Source organism: Microplitis demolitor, chromosome 4, assembly GCF_026212275.2.
Source record: "Microplitis demolitor isolate Queensland-Clemson2020A chromosome 4, iyMicDemo2.1a, whole genome shotgun sequence".
NCBI lineage: Eukaryota > Metazoa > Arthropoda > Insecta > Hymenoptera > Braconidae > Microplitis > Microplitis demolitor.
In genome coordinates, this window is record NC_068548.1 from 180,180 (window position 1) to 197,099 (window position 16,920).

The 16,920-nt window shown below is 27.8% G+C and overlaps 3 protein-coding genes across 3 annotated transcripts; 1 reads left to right on the forward strand and 2 right to left on the reverse strand.

Annotated features, from left to right (window-relative positions):
- Positions 1–359: 359 nt before the first annotated feature.
- LOC103572577 (probable WRKY transcription factor protein 1) lies at positions 360–7,085 on the reverse strand. The gene is made up of 7 exons (XM_053738302.1): positions 7,000–7,085; positions 5,352–5,761; positions 4,272–4,712; positions 3,681–4,142; positions 3,110–3,614; positions 1,850–2,921; positions 360–1,764 (listed from the first exon to the last, which is right to left on the reverse strand). Exons 3-7 carry the CDS (start codon positions 4,638–4,640, stop codon positions 1,704–1,706), a joined length of 2,469 nt encoding a protein of 822 aa, XP_053594277.1. The 5' UTR covers positions 4,641–4,712; positions 5,352–5,761; positions 7,000–7,085; the 3' UTR covers positions 360–1,703.
- A 358-nt stretch (positions 7,086–7,443) lies between these two features.
- On the reverse strand, positions 7,444–11,238 carry LOC103572545 (mitochondrial proton/calcium exchanger protein). The gene is made up of 3 exons (XM_014439596.2): positions 11,010–11,238; positions 8,400–10,246; positions 7,444–8,330 (listed from the first exon to the last, which is right to left on the reverse strand). The coding sequence occupies exons 1-3, from the start codon at positions 11,065–11,067 to the stop codon at positions 7,863–7,865; spliced, it is 2,373 nt and encodes a 790-aa protein (XP_014295082.1). The 5' UTR covers positions 11,068–11,238; the 3' UTR covers positions 7,444–7,862.
- Positions 11,239–13,188: 1,950 nt separating this feature from the next.
- On the forward strand, positions 13,189–16,839 carry LOC103572544 (mucin-5AC). The gene is made up of 4 exons (XM_008551186.3): positions 13,189–14,117; positions 14,289–15,239; positions 15,317–15,458; positions 15,616–16,839. Exons 1-4 carry the CDS (start codon positions 13,519–13,521, stop codon positions 15,982–15,984), a joined length of 2,061 nt encoding a protein of 686 aa, XP_008549408.1. The 5' UTR covers positions 13,189–13,518; the 3' UTR covers positions 15,985–16,839.
- The last annotated feature ends 81 nt before the right edge of the window (positions 16,840–16,920 follow it).

Consider the following 16,920-nt stretch of genomic DNA (forward strand, 5'->3'; position numbering starts at 1 on the left):
TTAATTAATAAGGCAAAATTATTATTTTAATCGACTCAACTATTTTAATAAATCGTTAAAGGGTTACTACATGATTAATTAAACAAAAAAAAAATCATTCAAAATTATAAAGAAAAAAAAATCATCGTATTGGTTTTTTTTCTTTATAATTTTTACTATTTATTTTTTTCTATTTCATTATTATATTAATTACGATTAATCATTATTTATTTATTAATGATTAATTAATAATTTTATTATATATACGATAAAAGAAAAAAAACATGAAATTTTGTTTTTACTTAAAAACTTTAATTATTAACCTTCTGTTCATTTCCTTTTTTTTTTTTTTTTTTTTTTCATGAATCAGAATTTCATTGCTAGAATTCTATTAATTTAATTAACAACAGAAAGTTAATAATTTTAAAAAAATTTTAATCATAAATTAAAAAATTTCGACGAAATTAAATATTTTGATAATTTATCTCGTTAATTATAATTTAATTCATTTTTTTAATCAGCATTATTGTTAAAAAATAAAACTCAACAGAATAATTTAAAATTGACTTATTGATATTTTAAAAATTAATATTTATCATAGAAAGTTAATTATTTATTGATTAATATTGAAACTTAAAAAAAAAATTAACTAGACAGGATAACATAAACACTCGAAAAAAAAATCCACATCTCAAATAGTCACCTCATTATTTATATATTTAATATATTATTCAACTATGTTTTATTATTTCCGACGAAAAAAATATTGAGGTGAGGTTGCATATATATTTCTTTGTTTATTATTCAATATGTTATTTTTTTTTATTTTTTCATTATTTTGTTTTTTTTTTTATTTTTTTTGTATTTTCTTGTTATTAACGCACATCGTTGTTTAAAAATTTTTTTTTTTTATTTAAGGGCTCACTAATAATAATTAAATTAATAATAATAATAATTAATAATCGGAATAATATTAATAACTTTCTTTCCGTCTATTACTTTTTTTTACTGTCTCGTTATTTTATTCAAAAGGTATTTTCAAATATTTGATTTTCCCGCCTTTTAAATAAATAATCAATTAAACAATTATCAATTAATTAATTAATAAAAAACAAATTATTCAGTTAATTATTACAAGCTCTCTCAAATAATTTATTAATAAATAATTTTTAATCTAACAATTACGTTATTTGTAATTAATTAATTCAATTTTTTCTCTATCACTACGACGTTTAAAGCTTTTTTTTTATTTTCATTAATTAATTAATTGATTTTTTTACACGATATTTAATTAATTAATTATCAGAGACAGTTGTATTTTTTAAAAAATTTTTCTTTGTTTTAAATAAATTTAGTTAATTTAAATAATTATGCAAGGGAGCTAGCTGTGCCTCCTTTCATGCATAACAAATTCCACATGCCAAGAGGACTCCCTTACTATGCTTTTATTTTATTATTTATTTATTTTTTTTAAATTATTAATTAACTACTCCGATCGGTTGATCATTAGATGATCACTAAATCGATTGATCATACTACATTGTATTGATAAATAATATTTATGTAGACTTTTGCGGTACTTATCTTTATGCTGTTGTTTAAAGTATTGATTAATTCTTTCTTTTTTATTTATGTTAATTAATATTTGGGTTCAAATATAATTATCCTCCACGTGATTTGAAGAAGCTGATGGTTTAATCCATTTGCTGATGATTTTATTTTTTTTAAAGTGTCAATGGGCGTAAAGCTGCCAATGGACGACAATTGAAACTACTGCTGTGTCTCCTGATAATAAAAACAATTTTTATAAAAAAATCAAATCGATTTAATAAATTTTTAATTTCGAAATTTATTTAAATTTCATACTAACCGTTTTCTATCGTTAAGAATTGATAAACTTGGTTGAATCCAATGCTTCCGGTCTAACATAAAAGAATCTTTCTCAGTATCATAAGATTCTTTTGTTAATATATTATCATTATCATCATCATTATTATCAGTATTATTATCATCATCCTCTTCATCGTCATCATCATCATCATCATCATCATCATCATCATCATCGTCGTCGTCGTCGTCGTGATCATGTATCAATTTAGTATAATAAAAATGATGATTAGTCTCAGCAATAATCCGACGTTTAACTGGTGATCTAATGGGATCGGTTTGTATTGATTTATCACACTGTTTAACACGAAATTTTAATGTAAAATTTTTAACTGCTGTTTCTTGATCTCCATCAGTGGTACGAGTTGCTCCTGATGATGATACTGATGGTGTTATTATTGTTTCATGATATTCCATGTATGGATTATCATCATTTGGTAGATATAATATATTACCAGATGATGAACGACGATAATTAACTAATTCATAATTATTATTGACAGGAAATGTTGTACCATCAGCCCAATTACCATCGTCTTTTATTGGACGAAAATGAGTACGCGCTGATGTCAATAAATCTTCTTCTTCTTCTTCTTGCTCTTCTTTTTTTTCTTCTTTAACTTTGTCTATTTTACCAGCATCATCTTTATTTTTAATATCAATTCCTAATTGTTCTTTATTTCCAATAACTTGAATAACTTTATTTTCATTGTCAACTTTTTGTTTTTGTTCTTGCTCATTATTTATTTTAACATCCTCAATCTTATGACCACCAGCATCATTATTAACAACACCGACAACATTATTAGCGTCATTATTAATTTTAACATCGACATCAATTTCATTTTTTAAATTATTTAATTTTTCTTTGTAATCATATTGTTGATAGTTCTGTTGTTGTTGTCGTTGTTGTTTTATTATTAAATTAATATCATCGTGCGGAGATGAATAGAATGAATTTATTTTGGGATTATCAATTGTTATCAAATTATTGCCAAGATCTTTCCAATTCCATGGTCCATCGCCCCCATAATCAGACCAATTTAAATTATAATCTAAAAAAAAAATGATTATTTATTTCAACAGCCACTTGGTTGCAAATTGATGTCAATTTAAAAGTACAATTTTTACTATCAAATTTCCTTGTAGTGTTACATTTGACAAAAAAAAATTTCAATAAAAACTTGACAGCCAAATTGATATAAATTTTGTAAATATCAACGTTTATATAAAAAAAACTTACCAATTTTATCTTTAGAATCATCAATAAATTTACTAACACCAATAATACCAATGTCCCATGGAATAATAGTTTCATCAACAATAGTACCATCATCATCATTATTATGGTGATGATAATTATTGTCATAATAATATGATGTATTATTATAACTATTTATTACTTTTTTGCAACTCATGATACTATTGTTATCATCATGATCAGCAATGCCATTATCATCGTCATCATCGTCATCATTAATAATGGGTAATATCAATAATTCTGTTGGATCAACGGGCCACAATGGACCCGATGGTATTGATAATGATGGAGCTGCCCATATTGACGCAGTATCACCAGCATTACCCGGTCCACTATCCCAAAGTGCCTCAAGACTTTCATCAAATTTAGCTTGCAGCTGTGCCAATTTTATTTTATCCATTTCTAATTCACGTTCCTTGTCACGTTCACGCTCCATTGATTTTGCGAATCTAAATGTTTCTTTATCTTCTTTACGATCAATTGTTCTCTGTAATAATTACAATTGTGATTAGTTAGATCTAATTATTTTATAATAAATAAATAGAATACTTACAATGGACATTTTAGGTTTTCTTTTTTTTTCGTTCTTTTTATTTTTATTATTGAAATTTTTTTTATTCAAATTATTAATCGTATTGGTGGCACTGTAGGTTTTATCTTTCTTGTGATTATTATTGTTATTTTTATTATTATTGTTATTAATATTGTTATTATTATTATTATTATTATTATTATTATTATTATTATTATTATTATTATTATTACTACTATTATTATTATTATTATTATTTTTCTTTGGGGTGGCAGGCTGTAAGGCTGGAAAAGCTGCGTAATATCTTAACGCTTTATCACGAGGTGTTAAGGTCTCAAATTTAATATTATTAACACTTTCTAGATTTTTTCTTTTACTTTCTTCTTTTTCAGTGTCACTAGTATCATTTGTAGACCCACTGCTACCTTCGAGATTGCGTAATTTTGCACACAATTCATCAACCAATGGTTCGACTCCACATTTCTGAAAAAAAAAAAAAAAAAAAAAATGGAAAAGGAAGAAGGGGGAAATGATTCAATTAGTTGAATAGATAAAAAAATTTCCTGTCGATTGAGTACCCACATGGATACATTTAAAAAATCATAAAATTACCTGATCAGCAGCATTTGTAAGACATTGAACAACAGCACGTCGCTGATCACGATCACCAGATATCCGGGCCCTTGGTCTGACACGATAATTTAAATGTCGACGTGCTCCAGTACTACTTCCTCCGCCAGCAGTAGCACGATTATTTACGACAGCAAAGTCAATGTCTTCGTCGAGAGGACTCAGGGCCGAGTCGGGGGGACGACGTAGAAGGCTAAGTACAAAACGCGAGTACGCAACCGGGTCTATACCCAATGCATCCAAGCGTGATTCAAGCCAATGTCGCAACTCCTCCTCGGCCCGTGTGCCAAATACGCCGCCACCACTTGGTGACGTCGTAAGCCCGACTAAACGTAGGCCCGGATTCCTCATTCCCTGAGCACCAATCTACACCATGAACCTTTTAATTTTGATAACTCCACTGCCTCCGGGGTGATCATCTCTCTAAACAATAATATAAAAAAGAAAAAAAATTCATTTTTTTTTTGCAATTTGTTAATAAAAATAATTATTTAATTAAAATAAAAACGGGCGGAAGATTAAAAATAAATTCATGTAAATATAGATGTAATTTTTTTTGTATTCGCAGACATATATTTTAATTATTCATATGAAGTAATAATTTATAAAATAAATTAACTCATTAAAAATATTCATATTTTTAGTATTTAATAATAATAATAATAATAATAATAATTCTATCGTTTGGATAAATTATAAATGTATGAAGCAATATTTGATATAATTATAATTCATAATATTAACACTAGACAAGTGTCTATAAGCATAATTACTAATTATATAAATATTCATTTATTGTACTTGTAATTGTCTGGTCTGAATAATAATTATAAATTATTGATAAGAAATAGTCGTAATTTTTATGTTCTCTCAAGAAATTTGCTGACAATTGATGTCAATAATTTTTTTCTAAAATTATTTTTGAGTAACATTTAGAATAGCGCGGGAAAAGGTGTTTAATTTAAAAAACGACCGATGATGAATTTTTCACTGATTAATTGATATCAATTGTCAGACAATTTCTCTGTGGAAAATAAAAAAATAAACAATAAATAAACTCACCTATTAGTTTTTGAATTAAATTTATTGTCCGTCCTCAATTGTGACAAAGGTAAACCACCACCCCGTAATTACCTTAAACTTTTGTTTATTTTATTTTTTATCACTTTTATTTAAATCACGTTTTGCTGTTCAATCTTGATGATTAATGATGGAGCTTTTTAATTTATTTTTCCTGATTCTTGAATTTTTTTAAATTAAATATATAGATTCAGTTGGAGATTTAAATTTGTTTTATTTCTTTAGTTTATTTTATTTAAATTAGTTCTTAGATGTTGATGTTTTGTTTTGTTTTGTTTTATTTATCAAGTTACTGTAGTTCCGTTTGTGGTACCTGGGTGGAGGTTCCGTTGTCTTTGATAGGATGGCATGTCTTAGTGAAGGAAAAATTATATCTCCTTCCCATTTTGACGCTAAAATTATTTTAAATAAATTTTCATTATTTACAATTTATTTTTTGTAACAAATTCAAAATTGCGCCCTTTTGTTCACCAATTTAAAATATTTTAATTTGTGACGTCAGTGTGCGTAAAAATCTTATTTTTAGCCCACGTTTTATATTTTAATGGTTTTGCTACTCGGAAAAATCGCGAGCATACGTAAAATACGTAAAAGCAGAGAATTGAGTCATTGCGTCATCTAGTGGGAAATTTTGATGCGCTTTCGATATTCTGACGATTACGGGCAATTTATTGGTGTAGTTTTCGAGTTTTTACAAAAATTTAAGTACAGATCTAGTAAATTTTGATATGAAATGTTTTTGTTGATTTTTTCAGCCAAAAATAGACCGAGCCATAATTTAAATGATTGATAAATTTTTTAAATTTTGAATTAATAATTTGAGATACATTTAAATTTCAAGTGTTCAATTTATTTTGCAGTAAAAAAAAAAAGTAAGAATTAAAGTTCTGCGTAAAAAAGTTTAATGTATTTGAATAAAAGATAAAAAAAAAAAAAACTAAAATTTTTGCGTAGTTCAATTTTTTTAAAATTATAAGTCAATGTCATTGAATTCAAAAATGTTTATTATTTATAACAAATAAAATAATTGACCTAAAAAAAAATATCAATAAAAAAAAAAAAAATGGCACACAACAAATAACGTTAAGAAAACGTACAGTGAAATAATCCCGCGCAAAGGTTAAAAGGGCATGGAATAAAAAAAAAGTTATTAATTAATAACAATATAAAAATAATAATGGTAATGTCAAAAAGAATAGTACGTTAATAATAAAAAAAAAAAAAAAAAACTAGACAAATAATGAACATAAAATGATGCAATCTCTATGACTAACGCAATATTATAATTGTAAAAATAAATATATAATTAAAATATCCCATAAAAACAAACTGTCAATATACTCAGCTGTCATTTAAATTTGACGTTTAATAATGACAAGAGCATATCAATAACCCATAGACGTGTTGTGATAACACACGAAAATACTTGGTAATAATTAGTAAATAACCTTGTCGTGTAGACTACGCGTTTGGTATGTACGTGACTCATAACGACACGGACTGCAATTTAGCTTAATGACGTTGCTTCATATTTTTAGTATTTAAATATTTAAATGTCAATAGTTGTGTTAATTATGTTTTTATATTTATTAAGTATGTGTTGATTGATCAGAAAGGGTTTAATAAATACCTGCATATCCTGAGAGATGATTTTTTCACCCCGGCCTTCTAAACACCCCACTTGGTGAAAAACATGGCGGCCACTAGCAATGGCCGCCACTCCCTTCTTTTCTCTTTCATTTTCGCAGTAGCGGATTTACTTTTTTAAAAACCCCGCCCTTATTTTATTATTATTATTAATAATAACAATTTTTAATTTTAATTAATGTTAATCAAAATATTGCCGATAAAATTTAAATTTAAAAAAAAAAGGCGGGAATTTTTGAATTTAAAAATAAAATAATTAACTTAAGTTTAAAATTAAATTGTAATAGACATTTATTTATTGAATTAATTACTATTTATTAATAATAATAATACATTTTATTTATAACAATTGTACAATTATCTCAATTGAGATTTCAGTGCGTAACTTGTTCCGTTATTAATTTTAATTTCAATGTTTTTTTTTAATTTTTATGGCATTTAAATTTCTCAGCGTAACAAAAAATGACATTAAAAATGCTCTTATTTATTTATATTAATAATTAAGTAATGAAATTAAATTAAATAGTGAATTATTTTAATTAGTTTTATAAAAATTTTCAAACTTTTTAAATATTACGGAATGATAACGATCCCATGTAATTTTTAATTATTTTATTGAATTATTTAAAAAAAAAAAGTATTTATAAAATAAAATAAATTTTTACCTTTTTATTATTTTCCATAACTTGAAAAAATAATAAAATTAAATCCAATTTAATTATATAATCCATTATGACGACGTATCAATATTTTAATCTGGTAAAAAAAATATTTCGTTTTGTTTTCGATTTACTAAGCATTTAAAATATTAAATTATTTATTATCAAAGTATTCTTTATTATTTAATCATAGCTGTTTAGAACCTTTTATTTTTTTAGCTGGTTTCGGTGGCGGTACTGTCGATGTTACGGGCGGTGTTGATGATAACGTTTTATGATCAATTGAATCTTTAATAATTGGCGCTGGATCTTTAAGTTCTTCTGGATCACTCAATTTATTTATTGTGGGTTTATTTTTAACCGACTGTGATGACTCGATATCACTGGCAACATCAGTCGCTTTCACTGAAATCTTGGGTATTTCGTTAATAAATTCTTCGGATGGCAATTTGTCTGGTTTAGTAACTGGTGTTGCTGGTACACTTGATTTACTACTGCTACTAATATTTTCCTTTAACTCTTTACTTTCTTTAAGTAAAGCTTTTTGTATTTGATCTTCGACTTCAAGTACTTCTTCTTTCTCCATAAGATTTATTATTTCATTCAATTGTTTTTTGTTCAGTTTAACGTCTTCTTTGCCAATTAATTCAATTACCTGTAATTAAATTTTAACAATTATTATAATAATAAATAAATAAATAAATTTAAAAAAATATACACTGACCTTAAGGACATCTTCAATTTTAATAGCACCATCTCTGTCAACATCAATCTCTCCTAAAATTTCCTGCATCCTATTCAACTTCTCTTCATCTGGGACACTCTGAATCTTCTTTATTGCCGCAATAAGTTCATCAATCTTGACCAATTCTTCTTCTACATCACCTTCAACTTTATCCTCATTATGTTTCAAACCCTCAATCTTTTGCTTGACCTGTTTCTCTTCAACCTCCAATTCTTCCAACACCTTGTCCATTTTGCTAATCATCTTGTTGACCTTCTTGTACAATCTATTAGCACCCTTGGAGACCTTCAAATCCTCAATTTCACTGCCACCATCTTTCATAGCCTCAGCTTTAATGTCATTCAATTCCTGAATGTCTTCAACGTACTCAGCCATTTCTTCCTTCAATTCCTTCAACTCTTCTTTCTCAACGGCCATTTTCTTTTCTTTGCCAATAGAATCTAGAGCCTGCTCCAGTACTTTAACATCAGTGGTAGTTATCTCATCAACTTTCTCTACAACAACAGGTTCCGGTGTTTCCTGAGCTTTTTGTTCCTGTCTTTCTTCTTCGATTTTCTTTTCTTCAAGTTTTATAATTTCAATGTTGGTCTTGTGATCAACTTTACCCTCTTTGTCACCAATGGCACCTTTAGTTCTTGCAAGGACATCATCAGGTAGTGCTGAAATAGTTGCTTTAAGTTTATCAGACATAGGCATTGTGTCTGGTATAAACAGAGCTCTTGAAAGCAACAGCAATGACGGCGGTACTTTTTGATGAATACTTAAATCTAACCATTGATTTAATTGTTCACGTAATTTGTTCTCGGGCATTCCGTATGCTCGCATACCGCGCGCACGACATGCTTGTTGCAATTCGGCTCTTGTTAAAGTTTCAACACCTTCTTTTTCAATAACTCTATCATCAGCAGCTAAATTTCTTAATTTCATTCTCAATAAAAATCGTAAGAAATTACTGGTACCTAATGTCTGAATATCTAAAAGACGACAGAGTGCAACTAATTGTTGACGTGATAATGAATCAAGTGTTATTTCATCTTCAAATACTTTTGAAAATTTTAATATATCATCGTTTGATGCAACACCACCAGTAGAACGTAATTTATTAAAAAATTCAGAAAATTCTTTAGCTTTAACTGAACGATGATCAGATGATTGTACGGCCATTTCATCAAGTGTTTTTTGTAAAAATTTAGCCATTTCTATTTTAACTTTCAATGATTGTTTAAGTTTATTTTCTTTATCGTCAGCTGTTTGAAATGTTGATGGCAACATACCAGGAAAAAATTTTATAAAAAATGGTAACAAAAATTCCATAAATGGGACAATTATAAAAACTGAAAATGGAATCAATCTAAACATATCACCAGTTGTTTTAATAAGAAGACGATGTTCACGTCGTGTTAATTCATGACCTCTTAATAAACGTACGACTAATTTAGCAGCTATTTTCATATCAAGACCAAGAAGACGAAATCCGTGATAATAATGAATCAGTTCAGCTTTTACTTTTTCCCAGATTTTACGTTTTTGAGTAAGCGATTTATTTGCCTCAGTGACTGCAGGTGATTTTTCTTTGGCTTCTTGATCTTCTTTGAGACTTTTAACTGTTTCTTCAACCTTCGACGAGGGTTCTTGAGCACGAAGAGGTAAAAACAGATGAAAATCACGGATCTGGAGGGTGTTCAAGGAAAAAGGAAGAGAGGATGGTGGGTTTAGTGAATTGTATGTCGACGAGGGGGGAGGAAAAGTACATATATAAGGTAATTTTGTTATCGAAGGGTGAAGAAGTTTGTGATTTAGATACCTGTGCTTCGTACAGTAGCATCCTGAAATTTTTTATTTAAAAAAAAAATTTCATTATTTTTAAAATTATGAGTAAAAAAAATCATAGAAAGAAAAAATGAAAAAGTCAAAATATCTGCTTGCAATATTTTTATTTTTTCATGTAATCTTTTGCTGATATATTTATTCTTTTTATTTTATAATTATTACTCATACAATTAAAGTAACCAATCGATAATTATGTAAAAAAAAAAAAAAAAAAAAAAAAAAAAAAAAAAAAAAAAATTTAAATAATTTTTACTTTCAACTCCTAAGCTCCTGATATAAATTTTTATAAATAAATTAAATAATTAATTAAATTATTTGTGTATTATTAAATCAATGTCACTCGATATTTATAAACAAAAAAATATTTGAATTAATTAATTGTAAAAATATTTAATTGAATAATTTTTATCAAAATAATTAAAAAAAAAATATGATGCAACAATAAAAAAAATTAATAATTCATAAAAAAAAGTATGTTTATGAATAAGTGATAAATGTAATTAACCTTAACTACTCATTATGAAAATTTACATTATTTATAAAAAAAAAAAAGAAAATGTGACACATGACAATAAAAAGTCAACGTATTGTTAAAAAATATATAAAACTAATTGATTGATAATATAATTGAATAAATAAATGAATAATTAATAATTATAAGTGTTATATAAATAAAAATGCAAATGATGTCATGGAAAATTAATAACCATCAAAATATAGCAATAAATATATATATATATAAATAAATATGAAACTTACGTCGTATGAGGTTAGAATTAACAGCAATTATGGTTTTATTATATACGATGGTATTCATATTGACATAAATATTAATTTTATAAATAACTTTTAATTTCAATAAATAAATATAAAAAATTTAATATATATATCTATTTATTATTACTTGTGTTTATTAATTCGTTACTCGTGTTATCGACACATATATAATACATCACATGTAACAGCAGACATTTGTATTAATTTGTATTGGAATCGTACGATAATTCTTTTTTTTGGATCGAACACGCGGGTGTCATCTGAAGTATTCTCATGACAATGAAATTTGAATATTTTACCGCTCATTTTATCCGGCCATTGTCAATAAAAATGTATATGAATAATTAATTCAATGAATTAAAAAATCAAAGTATTATTTCTATCAGAACTGATCATCATCTAAGAAAATCTATAGAAAACATTGAATATCACATTTTCTTTTTCTTTTCATTTAATAAATATTTCTCCAATACGCAAAATAACATCTATAGCTTATATAGATGACTTAAAAATTATATAAAGGACATATTACAGCTAAAATGGCAATGAGCGATAGTGACATCTAGCGAAAATGACAAAAAGTAAATGGACTATGGCCAAAATTACAAAATTAACAAACCAATCGAAAATGCGCATGCGCAAAAATTTAAAAGAACAAAACGGATGTCCAATAAAAAGTTCGTTGCATATATGTATTGAAATTTTGATTTATTTATTTTCGGGTATATATCGTACAGGAGATAGGTACTTTTGTAAAAATTCTTTTAACAGTCAAGTCATTTGATTCGAGTCATTTTTTATAAAAGTTGAGTTATTATTTTAGAATTAGAGTCTTTTTTTTTTAATTAGAGTCATTGATTTTAGTCATTTTTTTTCTTTAATTAACGAATTCGTTTATTGCAATTAGTCAAGTTACCCTAAAATTTTTTAAATTTCAATTTTTAATCTATGCTGATCTTCTGGACTGGTACGCATAACCCTCCGGTTTGATCGATGTCGATCCTTCTTGATCGTATACGCTAAGAAAATCTATTATTATCATGTTGTTATAGGTCACATTACACAATTAATATTAATATTGTTTGCAATGGTTTTATTGATAATATCATAATAAATGATTTTATAGTGACTTTTGTGTGTGATCAATACGGGGATTCGATTCATCGATTGGCTGGTAGCCTAATGCATACTTACGGTTCGGTTTTTACGGCATTTCAATTATTTAAAAAAAAAAAAAAAAAAAAAAAAACAAGTTACGAGAACCGCCCGATTTGTTTAATGATAATCTTTCTTTTTTGTTTTTTTAGATTTAGAAATATAATTATTTTTATCAGATATCCGCTTCGCAGTTCTAAATTTTCGCGCATGCGCATTTTCGATTCGGTTGCTAATTTTGTAATCCTGTCCACAGTCCCTTTACTTTTCGTTAGTTCCGCTAGATGTCACTATCGCTCATAGCTATTTTAGCTTATGTATGTAGTAGAAATTATTTTACGCGGAAATAAAAAAATTTTCAAAATAAATAGCCTGATTTTCTTTGGCACATTAATAAGTGTACCAGAAAAATCTGTACCTTATGACAACTGAACCACAACTAGGCCTACCACAAGTAACTGTACCACACAACAACTATACCAGTTTTAAACACTACCCGCAAAAATCTCAACCAATCAACAATTCTACTACTTAAGAACTCTCTGACGTTTCTGGGAGGGTTGTAATCTGGTAGAGTTGTAACGTGAGAGAGTTCTTAAGTGGTAGAATTGTTGATTGGTTGAGATTTTTGCGGGTAGTGTTTAAAACTGGTATAGTTGTTGTGTGGTACAGTTACTTGTGGTAGGCCTGGTTGTGGTTCAGTTGTCGTAAGGTACAGATTTTTCTGGTACACCTATTAATGTGCCTTTTCTTTTAACAATTAATCATTATCACTTTTAAAGAATTACGATATATTCTACTCATAATTTCAAATTTCATTTATACCTAACCTCGAAAAATTGCCACTAAAGTTTAAAATTTGAATTCTTCGTAATTTACCGCCACTGCAATACCGACGTAAAAAAAAAGTAATTGACATAAATTTAATATCAATTTCTACTCTATATTTTTTTTTAACATATACTATATCATACGTACACTGTACATACAGTAATTAATCCTTCAATTGATTCATTTCAACTAACGTTAAAAAAATAATAAAAAATTAAATTACTCTACAATAAGAAAAAAATAAAAACAATAATAATAATAATAATAATAAAAATAATAAGTGTAACAGCAACTTTCACTTAAATTTAACAATGTCTATAATAATGTCAGTAAGTTTTATAAAAAATATAAATTAAACAATTAAAAATAAAACCAAAGTATTTAAAAATTTTAAAATGATTTTATATTAAATGTGACAATAAATCTGTTTAATTAATTAAATAAAAATGATTAATTTATGAATATTAATAATTGTGTTGATAAATAATTAAAATAAATATATAAAATGCTTCAAGCAGTACGATTATTAACAGAATTAGCACGACCAGTTGATTATCGTCGTGATAATAGTGATATGGATCCACGTCAACAATTACAGCAAAATAATAATCAGCAGCAGCAGCAGCAGCATCATCAGCAAGTAGTAGGACCTGAGAATTCAATATTATTCCGGGAAATATATAAAAATGGTTGGTTAAGAAAAACAATTAAAACTGATAATAAAGAAACAAATCGTTACTGGGTTGCGTTTTGTGTCCATGATGATGTTGAGCCGAGATTAGAAGGTTTTACTGATCAGAAACAAGCAACAACTCATTCCCCTGTCTGGGCAAATTCATTGAGAAATATTCAACATTTATCACCAACACTTTGTGCTACATCAAGACATGACTATGAATTTTGCATAAATTTTTCTGATGATCGGGTACTGAGACTCGCTGCCCCAACTTACTCGGCAATGCTAGAATGGGTACAAATAATTACGAGGAAACTTACGGATATGAAAATACTGAAGCCTAAAGAAAATCTTTATTCGAGAGGTCCTGAAAGAATCGCCACCAGAGATCCTACTAGTCCGTTGCCGCCACCACCTCTGCCTTCTGGGTAACATTTATTTTTAATACTTGTTCTTAAACCAAGGGATTGAGTAAAATGCTGTTGGTACTCATCCCAGGTTAATTTTTATCTATATTATGAAGATTTAAAATCAACCTTAGGTCCAGAAACATCCAGGAATTTTGATGAAAAATTTTTTTTTTTTTCAACTTTTTCTAGATCATGGACATCTCAATCTACGAATGATCCACCATCAGTGCCAAGTATTTCAAGCACCCCATCATCTTCCTCATCAGTGTTATCTGTCGATCAACAAAATTCATCAATATTTACTTTCGAGGACATAAGTCTCGACGATCGTCGATCGCGGCCAAGTCAATCACGTCTAAGATCTCTGAGCTCAAGTCCTCATGTAATTCCAACACCTGCACCAGCACCAACTCCTGCATCAAGTATCGACGAAGACACCAGCTACGAAAATATATTCATGGCCTCATCATATCCATTACCAACCAACATAACCGAAGAATCACGTACCAATGAAGTATCTGTGCCAACAATCCAAAGTAATGTTACTCAAGAGCCATCGACTGACCAATATGCCGCATTGATAGAGTGCCGTAGCTCAGGAACGCCAGAGCCACATCTTCCAAGTGTCTCAAGTCTATCAAGTATCTCAGCATCAACAGGAATTTCTTCAGCATCATCATCCTCATCGTCATCAAGTTCATCTAGCACAAGAACTGTACAAAGATCAACACCTGGAACAACTTCATTGGCTTCATTAGCCGGGCCAAGTTCATTAGCTTCATCATCACCTGGACCAAGTTCATTAGCTTCATTATCACCTGGACCAAGTTTACTGGCTTCAACTTCATCATCTGGATCAAGTCTCTTAGTTTGTACATCACCTGGACCAAGTCTCCTACCCCCAGCATCACCTGGGCCAAGTCTCATAGCTTCAACGTCATCTGGAGCAAGCATCATAGTTTCTAAATCACCGGTAACCAGTATTTCATCATCAAATCCAACACGACAATTAACATTACGCGAAAAACAAATAGCTCAACTAAAACGTGAAATGACACATCGAGCTGGTGTACGACTACAACTTGGAAGACGTGATTGTAAAGACAGTATTGCTTTTGTTGATACTTTTGGATCCATCTGGTAAGTCATATCATTATTAATTTATCCAAGAAAGGGTAAAAAAACGCAGAATTTAATAATTTATCTAAATTTTCTAGGGTCGCCGGATGGAAATGTCGTGAGCATCCATTACTTTACAATGTTCTACATGTTGGCGACATGGTAATAAGTGTAGCTGGAGTTGTACCAAATAGCGCAAGTGCTATCCGAGATATTCTTAAGGGCATTACAACACCTAGAGTAAGTAAATTTAAATACATTATCCTAATAATATATATAATCGCATTACAGAACACAAAATGACAGAGTATCATCAGGCATTTTGTTAATCTGTAGCGCGATATTTATTTAATTTAATTAATATAATTATTATTAAGTAATTAAAATTTGATGTAAGGTTGAAGTGATAGTCCGTCGTCTACCTTATGCCCGCGCAATGATACTAACTAAGCGTACGGACAATGAGGATTTTGGTTTAGAGGTTAATGGTAATGAATTATCTGGAGTTAGTGGGGTTGCAATAAATGCCGGACTGTCACCTCTCGCTGATGCAACAGATCCTACAGCAACAACTGGATCTAATACAACCTGGACAATAACAGAGGTTAATAATCGTCCTTTGAATATGTTTGATAGCTGTGCTAGTGATCGGCTCAAAGCTATCGGTAGAGATATTTCTATTGTTGTACAACCTACTGATCTTATTGCGTCATTACGCAATAAATTACGTGCAATGCGTAGCTATAAAAGTTTTATTTTACAGTGATATATTTTTTTAGGCAAAGATTACTATTTTTTTTTTACTTTTGAGATTTTTGTTTGACCCTTCAGGGCTATCGCGATTTTTGCGCACGCGCATGCGTACAATCAGTTTAATTTAAAAGAACTAAAAAAATGAGATTAAACATAATTTATTTTAAACTATGACGTAACATGACGTACGGAAAGACACGAATCGAGCCGAGTAGACCCGATCATAAAAATTTTGTTACTAATTGTCCTCTGAAGGGTTGAATATTTTTCTTTGTTTTTTTAATTATTGTTTATTAGTCCAAACGAATAATTAATTTTTTTTTTTTTCAAATTAGAGAGATTAATGGCTATTAAGTATCTAATTAATAATTTATTTGAACTTTGAAATTAAACGTTTAATTATTAGTACAAAATTGTTCCGTAATTGGGACAACCCGGGTATTTAAAATTGTATTCTGCTATTGGCATTTTTTTTGTTTTTAATTGAAATTATAGATAATATTTAATTAGTTGTTATTATTATTATAATAATTATCAATATATATAGAGTAGCGCATTTATTAATTACTTGTCAATTATTTTTAATTAAAAACAATTAGAGTAATAATTAAATGTGCGTAACATAATAATAACAACAACAATAATAATAATGATAATAATAATAATATTAATATTAATAATAATAATAAGCGTATCCTGTGATAATTTATACGAACATAATTATTAAAATTATATAATTATGGGTGAAAAAAAGTTATTATCGATTATAATAAATTATTGATAGTTAATAAAAATAAGAAAATATATAACACTATTAACAATATAATTATAATTACAACAATAATAATAATAATTATTACTTTATTGAGGAATATACATATATATTGTAATGTTTTATTTACATTAAAAAAAAAAAAATAGTAAACAATATTGTTATTAATTAATATCA